We start from the raw sequence: 13,937 nt of genomic DNA, 5'->3' as shown, positions 1-13,937 counted from the left end.
TAGCTGTTCTCTTGCCAGTGAAATAGAGCCAAGTGATGAATTGGATGATGAGGGTTTCTAGCTTGTCTTTATTATATAGCAGCAGATGCCCCTGAACTATATTGTACCTTGTTTTCTCTTCATGTTTAGGATCCTATTTTTAATTTTTTCAATGCAGAACGTTATCTTACAAACCTCAAAACAACACAAGAAAACTATTTAAACATACTCTGAATTAAAACAGAAATGCATTGCTCTATTTGTATTTAAGTTGGTATTAGAAAAAAACAAAAACGAAATCACAAATGATGTAGGCACAGAGGTTGACGGCTGTATTCCAGGAACCAGGAGTTCAGATTTTTGATCCCTGCATACTCTCAGCCACCTGATTTGTTTGGGTTAATTCTCTCCGCTTTGTTGTTCTCTCTGTTTACCTACTTTGAGTTCATACATTTGTAGGGTACTATTCGTTATAATTTATAATATTGAGGATTCTGTGAATTAATGGTAAAACCATACAAGTGTTAAAGCTAAGCTACAACATATGCACTCAATAAATCCATATTTTTATAAGATGCTATCAAATTAGATACCCTATCCATTGAATAGAAAAAAGTTTTAGAAATTTGAATTTTTAAAACAAGAGTGTGCATGAGACATAAATTCCAGAATTCTGATGCTTTCCCCCCCCAGCAATTTAGATTAGTGAATCCATAAGGTTAATTTTAGTACTGTCCATGGAATGACTCTTAATCTAAAAACCTTAATAAAAACTGTTATTCTGTGGTGTGCAAGCAGCATCTTATCATGACACTGACTCACTGAGTAAATCAATTCAGGGTCGCACAACACAAATTAATTCAACTAACAACATTTTTAAGTTGGAAATAAAAATCATCTTACTGAAATGATAAAGCGGAGATTATAAACTTTGATTCCATAATTATATCAAATAAGTTAAATTTAGGGCTATAGAGGGGAGGAGAAGGAAGAGTGAAGAGATAGCAAACTTTAGAGTAGACGGTACAGAGGTCTCCTGGACATATTCACAGAAAGCAAAAGATTTCTTTAGGGTAAAGACTTTCATACACCTAATTTATGATGGATTTATATGAAAAAATTCCTGTGTAGTTTGGAAATGTGGCTATGAACTATTTTTAAATCTTGTTCTAGCAGTTTAATTTGGATATATTTAAAAGTCCCCTCTTAATACTGAATGCCAAAACAAAACAATATAAAAAACAAAGCAAAAGGATACTAGTTCATTTTAAATAAAAGCAAATATAGTTCTTAAATCCTGAATATGCCCAGCTAGCATATTATGGAATGGACATTGCTGAAAAAAGATAATAATTAAGTTATAGTCTTCCCCTTTAGTGATTTTTAAACAAAAACTAGAATTTCCTGGGAGGCAGAAACATTTCTTGTATTTACGTACAGTATTTACTTATATTCCTGCCTGTTCTTAGATGGATTCAAGATGACGAGGAAAAGTCAGCCAAATAAAAATAGGAGAGAGCTAGTGCTGAATGGGAAGTTTTTGATGCCCTCAATAGTAGCACATTTTTATGAGGATCTGATTGTAGCTCTTTTAGGAAGTTTCCATGGGATGGTGGAGGATGAGCTAGGGGTTTTGAATATTTTAAAAAGGAGAAATCCTATTAAGGGGAAACCTAGTGCAAAATTGAGAAAAACAGCTGCTCTGGTAGAGGAGGAGGGGCCTGCATCCCCTGCCCTACTGTGGATATCATGGTGTGGTGTGTGCTGTGACACCACCAAAACCAATTCTCTAAGCCCCAGTCTAAGCGCTCAGTGGCAGAATTGTTCAGGGAGCGGAAGTTTGTGAACTTGAAGTTCACCTATTACTCTTCCCATCACTTACTCTTTATAGCTTTGCTTTTCTTCCAAGAGAAGTCATGCATTTGTGCTAATTTTCAAAGAGGAATCTTCTTGCTTTCAGGATATGCAGTCCTACAAAGAGTTTGACCATTAGCTAATATTTCAGAAAATTTGGTTTTTGCTTACTATTTGGGCCTTATTATTTCCTTTTTATAAGATTTTTTTTTTTAAGGAAGGGAAAGGGGAGTACTTTTTCTGAATTGTCGCTTTTTCCTTGCCTTTGTTTTTCTGTGAAAGTAAAGAGAGGCAGTCACAGAGTCCATTCAATAGGCACCTCCGAATTAATCTTATTAAGGCACTGTTTTCATCATGTAACTTCCTACCTCAGAAACTTTGTGGGTGTTGGATGAAGTTAGGTCTAACGATATCTGTCCTGAATTCCCTGCTCACACCAAGCTCTAATTAAGCTACTTGAGGTACTTTGCAGTTTTTCCAATATGACATGCTCGTTGTTCCTTCCATGCATTTTGGTTGGGCTCCTGTCTGTCCTTCCTGCTCCCCCACCCCTGCAGTAAAGTTTTCACCTCCGTTATAGCCTTCCTTATTATCATCAACGCCATTTTCATCCCTTTAATGACTTACAGTACTCGTCTGTATCGTTATTTTGACTTTGAATTGCGTAATGCTCTGAACTGCTTCATAAGGGTACAAACAAGACAGAAAGTGCTTGAGAGCAGAGATTCTATCTTGCGTTTCTCTTTGAATTCTCAATAAGCACACCACTGGATTCTTAATAACATTTGTAAGGTAGCAATGAAAATTAGGCATTTTGATTATGATAAAATTGAATAATATTCTATGTTTATTTTACTTGATTATGCTATTTGACATTTGCCAAATGGAGTCTTGATTTGCAGTTGATTATTGAATAACCCATTCATGGTGAAGTTTTATAAATTAAGACTACTGTAATTGGAAAAATAAGAGTTTTTGAAAATCAAAGAGAAATGCTCTTATTACTCTTACTATATTTGATAATTAGACTGGTAATAGTATTTTTAAAGTAGTAGTCTATTTTCATGTAAAAAATACTGATTTATGATTGGCAGCATCCACAGTTATTTGCTAAAGATGTAGAAAAAGCTTGTTTTATTAAGTAAGAAATGCTCCCCGTAGTCTTGTTTTCAAATATATTAATTTGAATAGCAAGCTCTCACGAGATAGTGCAAAGGTATAAATAAACATCATGCAGATAGGTGAATTTCAATATCAAAAGATAGGCAGAATTTGAGACTTTACGTAACTGAAATGAGCAGTTCCCATCATCCAAAGGGCAGAGGTGAGGACTGCAGAGGTTTCTGAAGGTACCTACCTGCATGTCCAAACATAGGTGTTTATGCAGGGTGACTCACTGTCTGCTTAGCGTGGCCCAGGGCTAATCATGGTGTTTTCTCAGTGTTGGATAATAAGAACTCTTTTTCGAAGCCATGTGCGTCGTTTGTTGTCAGACTGTAAAATGATACGTCTATGGAAATGAATCATGCAGAGATGTCTGAGAAAGAGGACCGTCATGCTCTTCATGATTGAGGGAGGCTGCTCCTTGGAGAGATTCTGTTTGGGCGGGGTTAAACTAACAAGTTCTCTCTCCTGTCACCCTCAACACACATTACCTGTTTATCCTTTCATTTAAGCGTCTGTATGTAGGGGTTCATCTTCACGGTTCATTGTGTTACATCTTAAATATTGACGTATCTCAGGCCAGATTTTAAGTGAGTCACTTTTTGTGTGTGTGTGTGTGTGTGATGAAATAAGGTGAACTGTTTTCCCCAAATCTTGTTTGAAGAGAATTGATTCTGGTACGAACCTGGACTTGACCTTGGAGTTACTGAAAACATGGACTTAGGTGAGGTTATATGTGCCATGGCCAGGGGCAGCTAACTGTTCAGTTTTAAATATAGCTTTACCAGTGAGTGTACTCCTGTATGGATTAAATTCAAATGTCTGTCTGGTGGGAAGGATCAAGAATGAGTTTTTCCAAGAAAAAAGAATCAATTAGATAAAAGACATAATCACAGGGTATTAGTAGTTTCTCTCTGCTGCCTCTAATTGGAGAGGAAGAATGCAGGAGCTCTAATGAAACATTAGAAAAGTAAAAGGGACACTTTCCCTTTGCTTTGTTTGGGAGCAGTTATAGGAAGTTGTTAGGCTTAAGCTAGACCGAAAGATTTCAAAGCCAAGAAAAGCATTCAGAGCAAATAGTTGAGAGGAGGGAGCCAACTGGTTTTCTTTTTGAAGCAAAAAATATAACATTATTTGAGGAGGTGAGAATTGTGAAACTATCCCTTTAATAATTTTATTGCATAATTATTTCTTTATGCTAAGTTATACTTAGCTTTTTATATAAGTATCTTTAATAAGTACTTATAAGTATATTTAAATATCCATTTTTAATTTGCTTATATTAATATTCCCTTTGGAAGGGTGAATAAACTTTTTGATAGTTGAAACTGTGAGCCTAAAGTTGTAAATGATGGTAAGCATTATAAGTGGGGAAGATTTGTTCATAATGAAGAGCCGAGCCCACTCCCCCATTCTCAGGATGCACGGTTACATATTTATAAACAGGCTCTTAGACGTAAAGGCTCACCAAGCAGCATTCCCGAATCCCTCCTGTCTGCACGTTCATTCCCCTCACATTTACTGTGATGCTTAAGCTCAGATACTTCTCCTTTCCCCCTACTTAAAACACCCTCAGCCTTACTTCCATATTCCCTTTATCCTGTTGAGTTACACATTGATACTTAGTGGTGTATCCCCTTACCCTCAATATGCATGCAATTTTAAGCACACATACATTTGCACACCCCAAATTGCATACAGGCAGAGAGGAGAGAAGATCTATGGTTTGTTCGGTGGGAGATTATGTGTGGAGATTGCTCTGTCACTATTGAGAATAGGAAAAATGATATGAGAGATGGGACCACACATTACTGATAATAATTGGTTGAGGGGTTAATGCCTTATTCTGTTCATGCACCTACAGACTACTTGACCTGAGACTAGCCATTGAGATTAGTAATAATCCTACCGAGTGGACAAGAATACAGGTGTTTTAGTGCTGATCCAGGTTGATTGACAAGTATATCTGTTATTCTGCATTTGGATGTAAGACTTTCTGAATCTAGGGCTATTATTTGCAACAGAGTTGAGTTAAAGAATATTTTGAATAAGGGATGCTTGCTCTTGTAAATATTAGTTTCTAAAGCATTTTGAAAATTAAGAAAAAGTGTTAAGTGCTATTATTATACTAATTTTTAGAAATAAAGATGTCATAGTACCCATTAAGACCTGTTGTATGGTGTTTATTGATGGGTACTATAGATTAAATCTTTCTTCCAGGGCAGAGTGGAAAGTTTGACCTGGCTCTCCTGCTGGTATGCTGGGCTCTGCCACACTCTCCTGTCTCTTTGCATAGATGGTACCAGTTTCTCCTTTGCAGTATGGAATAGATGTTATTTTGTCTCTTTGAAGGAAGAATGTGAGATTCGGAGCCAGAAAGAGTTATACAAACACAATATGATTAATTCGCTCTAATTTTTTATGGCCTTTTATTTTTCATTGCCTGAAAAATAGAAACCCCAGTCTTAGTATTGCATTCAAAGTTCCACGTTGGTAGTTCTCAGCTCTTGATGTATATTAAAATAACATGAGGAACTTTTAAAAAAATAGTAAAACTTTAGGCATCTATTCTATTCTCATATCTCATTGAGATTTGTATGGATTTACAACTCTAAGGATATGCAAAGAATCATCTTGTTGATTTCTACTAAATATCCTATTGTGAATTTGTTTGGGATTGCATTGAATCACAACAGGATTCTGATCAACTTAGGGAGAATTGACATTTTAACTATATTGAGTCTTTCATTTCATGAGCATGGTGTATCTCTATTTACATCTTTGATTTTTTTCATCAGCATTTCGTAATTTTCATTCTATAGGTCTTGAACTTTTTTTTTGGTATCAATACTTTTCATATTTTTGGTGCTATATTGTAGTCCCTGTTATCTTTTGCTAGTTTGTAAAAATAAAATTGAATTTGTATGTTGACTTAGTATTCTGCAACCTTGCTAAAATCCTTTATTATAGTGTTTTTTGGTAGGTCCTATAGATTTTTCTGTAGATTCTTTGGGATTTTCTGCATAGACGCTCATATTGTCTGGACTACACATAATTTTTTTTTTTTTTCCAGTCTGTATGTCTTATTTCTTTTCCTTGTCTTATTGCAGCAGTGTGGGTTTTCCAGTGTGATGCGAATTACTGGTGGTGAAAGCAGCCATCCTTGACTTAACCTTAGGGAAAATGAACTTAGTCTTTCATTAATTATTAAGCATGATGTTAGCTGTTACTGTTTTTTTAAGGTGCCCATTATCAGATTGAGGAAGTTCCCTTCCTTTTCTAGTTTTCTGAGAGTATTTATCAGGACTAAATGTTGAATTTTTGTCATCTGCATCTATTCAGATGATCATATGGCTTTTCTTGTTTAGTCTGTTAACATGGTAAATTATATTGATTGATTTTCAAATGTTAAATCAGTGTTAATACTCCTGGGATAAAGCCCTCTCGGTTGTGATTTTTACCCTTTTTATATATTGTTATATTTTATTTGCTCACATTTTGTTGAAGATTTTTGTGTCTAAATTCATGAGGGATACTGACTTTTCTTTGTTATAATGTTTTTATGTGTTTTTGATATCAAAATAATGCTTGTTTATTCCCTGGAAGAGTCAGTGTAGAAATGTAATTATTTCTGCATTATAATTCCCCAGTATAGCCTGCTAAATGCAGAGCTTTCTTTTCTGGAAGGCTTAAAAACACAGATTCAGTTTCTATAATGGATATGGGCCTATTCAGGTTATCTGTTTCTTCTTGAGTGACCTTTAGTAGTTAGTGTTTTTCAAGGAGTAGTTTGTGTCTGTCCGGTTCATCCAAGTTGTTGAATTTATGGACATGAAGATTTTTGTAATGTTTTCTTATTTTTTCTGTAATGTGTGTAGAACTTGGTGATATTCTGTTTTTCATTCTTAATATCGATAATTTGTATTTTCCCTGTTTTTTTCTTAGTCTGGGTAGAACTTTATCAATATTATTTATTTATTTGAAGAAGCAGCTTTTGGTTTCATTAATTTTTTTTCTGTTTTCAATTTTATTGATTTCTGCTCTTACTCATTATTTTTTTCCCCTTCTGTTTGTTTTGGGTTTAATTTCCTGGTATTTTCTAGTGTCTTAATTGGAAGCTTAGATTATGACTTGAGAACCTTCTTTTCTAGTATAACCATGTTTAATGTTTATAAAGTGAAAAGTGCTTGCCTTTTCATCACTTTCTGTTGACTGCCTACTTTCTATCCCAGAGACAACCGATGTTATTTTTTCAATATCCTTTCACAGATAGTTTTTACACATATACAAACAAATACAGATACTTCTCGACTTATGAGATTATGTCCCAATAAACCCATCCTAAGTTGAAAATATTGTAGGTCAAGATGCATTTCATACTACACTGTAGAGTACCAGTTGTTTACCCTTGTGATCGTAAGCTTGCCTGGGAGCTGCGACTCACGGCTGCTGTCCAGCATCATGGGAGAATATCATGCCACATGTCACTAGCCTGAGAAAAGACCAAAATTCAAAATTCGACATATGATTTCTACTGAATGAATATTCGCTTTTGCACCATAATAAAGTTGAAAAATTGTAAGTTGAACCATCGTAAGTTGGGGAGTGTCTGTATGTGATAATATTTTTACTCTCTTCTTTTTACCATAATTGCTAGACTGCATTCTAGCAATTATTTTGTTCCATGCCTGGCTTTTTCTTTTTTAACGTAGTAAACTAGCTCAAATATATTTTCTATCTTTCATATATTATTTTTCATTATTTTTTATGAGAGCATGAATAGCCAATCTTCTACTAGTGGACATTTAAGGTGGGGGCCTGGGCCTTGGTATTTTTAATGTTTTTATTCTTTTTGTACATTTTTGTTATGGAAACTTTTGTTATGGAAAATTTTATGCATTTCATTTATATATCTTAAGTGCCTTTTAACCTGTAGGTTTCCCCTTCATCATTTTCCCCCTTAAACTATTAGCTTTGTTCAGTAACGGTAACCTTCACTTTCCCAGGATTCCTTTTTTTAATTTTTTTATTGGGGAATGTTGAGGAACAGTGTGTTTTTCCAGGGCCCATCATCTCTAAGTCGTCCTACAATCTAATTGTGGAGGGCGCAGCTCACTGGCCCATGTGGGAATCGAACTGGCAACCCTGTTCGCGCTCTAACCAACTGAGCCATCTGGCCGCTCCCCAAGATTCATTTTTTAAAACAGTTTTTATCATGAACACATAATGCAATAAACAGATGATGTGTTATGGAAGTGTACACTTGAAACCTATGTAGTTTTGTTGATCATTGTCACTCCCAATAAATCTTAATTAAAAAAAAAGTTTTATTGAGAAATAGAAAACAACTGCAGAAAAATACAGAAAATGAAACATGGTTTAAAATGAATTGTTATGAAGCAAATATCCATGTAAGGACTACAGAGGCCAAGAAAGAATGCTGTCAGCACCCCAGAAGCTCATTTCTGTGTTCCGGCCCTCTCTTTTCCCACATGTAATCCGGGTCATGATTTTTATGGGAATCTCTCTTAAGATTGATTTTTACTTTTCCCTGTGGAATTTCCTGGATATTCTTGCAACATGAAATCTGTGTCTGCAAAACAGGTTTTGAGCACATTTACCTTTAAAAATGTCATTAGCTGTACAGCAAATCTTGACTCTTCTGTTGGTGAATACTTCATTCTTGCTGTGCTGGTTTTGGGCATATTTCTTCTCACTCTGGATGTCGGCAATGTTTTCTTTGGTCGCTTCATCTTTCTGGGCCACTTTACTTCAGGATAGAAGCTGTATCCCTCAGAGTTCTTGGTTATGAGCAGAGAAACTCTCTCTGGCTGATTTATTAAAAGGATGTGGGTCTTATTAAAGACACTCTGAGAGGGTTGGGAAAGTTTAGGCTTGAAGACCCCAGCGCCAAGAACAAAGCTCAGAGTCACACCAAATGGTCTCACAAAGCACGTCTGCCACGAATCTATTGCTGCTTATGCTCCAGACACTTCTGATGCTGGGCTGTGGGCGCTGCCACAGGATTCTGTCTCTGCTGCTTCAGGACACTGCATGTAACTGCTGCCGTCCTTGCCAGGGGATTCTTTGGAGTTCCAACTTCTAAAAGTTATTCCTTTTCTATTGGAAGTCTGTAGGGTGCATCTTATGGGTGGAGCTTGTGCACGCACGTGCCCATGTCTTAGTTTCGAAGAAAGATGGGAAAGCAGATATCTGGGTGTTTTCTTTTCCTTCATTCTTCATTCTTTGGTCTGTTTAAAATGTAGACTCAGCATTTGAATGGTTGGTGACCAAAAAGAAATGTCCACTGTAAAATTTCTATATCAGTCGTATCTTCTGTATCAATCTATTCCTTTTAATACAATCGATGCACTCTATAGCCACCGACGTTGCTCATGTCAGCGTAATGTAAAGGATAGTTGGATATTTGACGTAGGAATATTCCTTATCATTTCCAGGTGCCATATTTTCAGGTACTGTATAAGACGGGGTCAGTATCTGTATTTCTGAAGAGCTATATATTTTTAAAACCCCCATCCTAATTTTAGCTAACTTTGGGGATTCCTATTTTTTTCCCCTTCTTCCACCTCCCAGTCCCATTCCAGTTCAAGCCATTGTTCTCAGTCTAGTTGAGTAGGACACAGCTCCATGGCCCATGCTGGTATTATGAGCCTTGCGCTCTCCCCGGCTGAGGCAGTCGGCGCCAGTCATCGGTCCAACCACCTGAGCCACTGGGCCGGCCCTGGGGATTCCTATTTTACCTTATGAATAAACTCAATGGATGTTATAGTTAAAAATTGGACTGTAACAAACATTGGCATTTCCTGGCGCTGCTACCATTGAGAACCTCCTGGCTTATAGGCCATTTCCTTTTTTTCAGGTGTGATGTTACTATATATACAAAGAAGCTTTGGAAAAATGGAAGACACTCTCGTAGGACCATTAGTAAATATAAATAGGATGACACTTGCTTTTCAAAACGAAGATAATAATAGTTCTTATTATTGTAAAGGTAGTTTACTAAGTTGCTATGAAACTTTGTAAGTACAAACTGTGTAAAATTAGCACAAAGGCCCCTTGTTAATGTATATACAATGACTTTAAAAACCAGCTAGTGACGTTTGCATCCTCTGTGAAACCAGGGCAGCATTGAGTGGATGGAGCAGTGGGCTTGTGGGTCAGGGGCTTGCTGATACTGTCTTGGATCTGCAGGGGGTGTGCCGCTTTACTTTGGGTAATTCACTGATGTTCTTCTACAGTTCATCTCTCCAAATTCCTAGAAAAAAATTCATAGTACCATCCCTTACCCTTCCTTTTCTCACAATTGTGGTATGGAAAGCTCTGAGGCAGATGTGATTGAGCTTCTTAGAATAAACACATGGTAACATAAAGGTTGTCACAGTAAAAACAAAGATGAATGTCCTATAAAATCTTTATAGCTGTGTGCGTGCACCCAGTTGGTTTAGTACATAACAATCAAGTGTTGTTATTATATAATAGTGTGATGGAAGGACACATTTCGTAATTATTATTCAAAACAGCCTCAGTTTTGAATACTTAAAAATGCCTGAGCTGTGGATGTAATGTCGATTTAATGTCGATGTGGAGCTCAGTCGATAGGAAATTTACTTCTGGTCCATCCATTTGGCCTCTGCCTACACAGCCAGCAGAAATTGCTTTACAGAATGTTTATAAATGTCATTTCCAAATAATTCAAGTTAGTTTTAGCACTATTCACCTAAGCATAGGTGAAGCCTTAATTCTCCTGAGGAAAAAAAAGAAGAAATCCAAGGTTTCTAAAAATCCAAGGTAACATAGTGGCAATAAGGGTGGGGGCCGCTTTACTGGTTGCTTGACATTTAGTGATACATTTGATTCCTTTTGTGGTTCCAGATAGCAATTGTTTCTAATATAATTTATTTTGCAGTGAGGGCCGAGGCAAGTTGACGGTATTTTCAGTTAAAGCTATGTTAGCAACCATGTGTGGTGGAAAAATGCTGGACAAATTGAGATGTAAGTATTTTCGTATTATTTGAAAGATTTTGTTTTCAAATTAGGACTTTGAAAGAGTTATAAATGATTGTTATCAGAATTTTGGATGATGCTATATTGAACCTTTTTTGTTTTTTTACTACCACTGTATCACTCACCTGGCTCAGAGTATGTTAAGTTATGCCACCTACTGTTCAGATGGAAAAGTTAGGTGAATTAATTTGTTTGGTGTTATTTTTTTAAAGCAAGAAAATTGAGGAGCTTCAGAACAGTAACGTTGACATTTAAAAAATCCTTTAAAAAATGTTTTCCATATTATTAGAAATTATGCTTGAAGATGATTATGTTGACTATTTTTGGTTAGAAAATAAATTTGATTACTCTTACCAGGTTTGGTCAAGAATAGCCTTTTTCGTAATATAACTCCATTCTTCGTCAGGTAGTATTTGCTGTGATTAAACTATTTCTTAAAACCATAGAGCCAAGCACAGTTTTTAGAAGTTGACACCCTGTTTTTTTCAGTTATCTTTCTTAATTTTTTTCTGACTATTGGCCATTTTGGCATTTTACTATTTAGTAGATACTATAAAAAGGAGGTTAGATGAAATCAAAGGAGGTGAAATTCACAATTACTTAATTTTTCTGCTTATGATTTTCATTTATTCACTCAATAGATAGTTACTAACTGCCTAAGATATGCCAGGCATTGTGCTAGGTGCTTTACGTATATTTTGTCACTTGAATCCTTACAATTTCTTTGCATAGCAGGTGGTCTTTTCTCCATTTTATAGATGAGTTAACTGAGGGGTGAAGCTGGGATTTCAGCTCAGGCTGTCTAGCTTCAGAGCCCTGTGCTAAGCTCCTTTGTCATACTCCGCTGTGCTCGTCCTGTAATGGGAGAGACACATATGATATAGTACAGTGATCAAAGTACCATAATACAAGTGCCATGGAGTAGGAAACTGGCAGGTTTCAGGGAGGTAAGATTGAAGCTGTAGGTTTTATTGAAGTGTTGAGATACCCTCTGAATTGATTTGTTGAAGAAACTGGGTCATCTGTCCTGTAACATTTCTCATAGGCTGGATTTTGATGATTGTGTCCCCATGATGTTCCTCTGTGCCCTATATTTTTTGGTTTAATTGAAAGATACAGAGGCTTGATTAGATTCAAATACAAGCTTTTGGGCCACGTTACTTCAGAGGTGCATTTGCTTTCTGTGCTTTTTTTAACATGTTACCATGACATTGAAAGTTGGAAAGCTAGATGGCTCACTAGATACAGATTTCGATATTCTAAAGAAAGATCTTAGATAATGTGTTTGGTTAAACTGTTATCCAGTTTGTCTTCATTTCAAAATCAGCTGCTAAGTAAAACAAATTTTTGGTAGTGAAAAAAATCATAGTTTTACTTAAATACTCAGTTCTGAGTTTTTTTCATATGGTAATATTACTCTTTTGGGCTGAAATTTCGTAATTTTTAAAAATTCTAGAATGGTGTTTTTCTGAGGAAGATAATATAATACAGATGCAATTATATTTCATTCAAACACAAAGAAAAAAGTTGGGATTTTGTTTTTTAATGATGATAATAAGAGATAAAGAATATGCATTGCATCTTTATTAGTACTGGGGAAACAAGTATAAAAATAGAAAATCGATTATATAAACGCACATTCCAGATGACTCTGGAGTCTTTAAGTTTCTGTGTTTAAATCTGTTACATTTACATAGAGCTGGTACCTGGCACATAGTGCCAAAGTTTTACCAGATATAAATTGTTGACTGAGTAGTAAAATTACTGCCATTCTCTGTTCTGTTAGTGGAAAAATACAACTTCTAGTGCTACATGAAATATGGAAGGGGTCCAGATAACAGCAGGGTTTTTTTGGGTTGTTTTTTTTTTTATGTGGTTTTTGAACTTCGTGGAGGAACACAAGTGACCAGTATTCAAGTGGCACAAAAGTACACATGTCCAGTCAAATGTGACATGTCAGTGTGCTCAGAATGCCAGGTCATTGCACACTGTGTATGGATTGATGAGATACAAGCCACGCTAGGTCACTCATTACCATGTTTATATTATTCAGAGAGATTTAAAACATGGTTTATTTTCTTCATATTCAAAGTTGCAGTTTCTTTACCATCTGTAGCTCTGCTTCATTATTTTTGTACCATAATTTCCTTGGCTAGAGAATGAGATGTTAAAGATAATAAAATTTTTAGGTATTGAAGCCTGTCTCCCCTTTTAAATTTTAATCATTCAGGGTCGAGACCACTTTAAATGTGGTCTGTACCTCCCATCTTAAACAGAGCTCACTGATCATAACGTAAACGTTTTTTTCATCTCTACGGATGTCATTCTCTGATGACTTAGGGCTAATTGTGAGGCTCTGGGTTGTTTGTCCCATCTCATGTTTTTAAACTGTTGTGCTTTTTCTTAAGTTTTTGTTGTTATAGTTGGTTATAGTGGTGGTGACGGTGATGGTGATGGGGTGTGTGTGTGTGTGTCTATCCTTTATCACTGGTAGATACGATGGTATTATCAGTGTACCAGTCTCTACAAATCTCTTTGCTTCTGATTTACTTTTGATAGGCTACTGACAGAGGAACCATACCAAACTTCTTAGCATTTTATTTAAAGTAAGGACATAAGTGTTTACTCACATACCATGAGAGAAGCACAGGAGCTTTTGTAGTATGACTCGCCGTTTTGGCTCATGTGAGAATCCCTTTTTCCATGGCTTCCTAGTTCTCAGTTCCTGCTTACTTGAAGTGGCTGAATAATTGTGTTGACGGAAGTGAGATATAACACTGTGTTGTAACATTAAATGATATTTGACCGTTTATTCACTTTCTTCTACCTATTTGTTCCATTGTTTATGTTGTTCTTAGTTTCTCCACCTTCCTGCCACTGACTCTGTGTAGTCTCTGTCATTACCTCTGTTAATG

General features: G+C 36.0%; 1 protein-coding gene across 20 annotated transcripts in view; it reads left to right on the top strand.

The window, feature by feature from the left end:
* Positions 1 to 13,937, top strand: part of DTNB (dystrobrevin beta) — a 185,576-nt gene that overhangs the window by 31,118 nt on the left and 140,521 nt on the right. For 18 of the 20 annotated variants that reach the window (XM_074331782.1, XM_074331786.1, XM_074331781.1 and 15 more), the window contains one exon: positions 10,925 to 11,010. The exons of the other annotated variants lie outside the window; for them this stretch is intronic. In XM_074331782.1, coding sequence (XP_074187883.1) covers positions 10,925 to 11,010 — 86 coding nt within the window. Of the gene's footprint in view, positions 1 to 10,924; positions 11,011 to 13,937 lie in introns of those variants that run through there. 20 annotated transcript variants of the gene reach the window in all.

The sequence above is a fragment of the Rhinolophus sinicus genome, linkage group LG05 (assembly GCF_036562045.2).
Source record: "Rhinolophus sinicus isolate RSC01 linkage group LG05, ASM3656204v1, whole genome shotgun sequence".
Taxonomy (NCBI): Eukaryota; Metazoa; Chordata; class Mammalia; order Chiroptera; family Rhinolophidae; genus Rhinolophus; species Rhinolophus sinicus.
The sequence above is the reverse complement of the archived record's forward strand: the minus strand, read 5'-3'. Positions and strand labels throughout refer to the sequence as shown.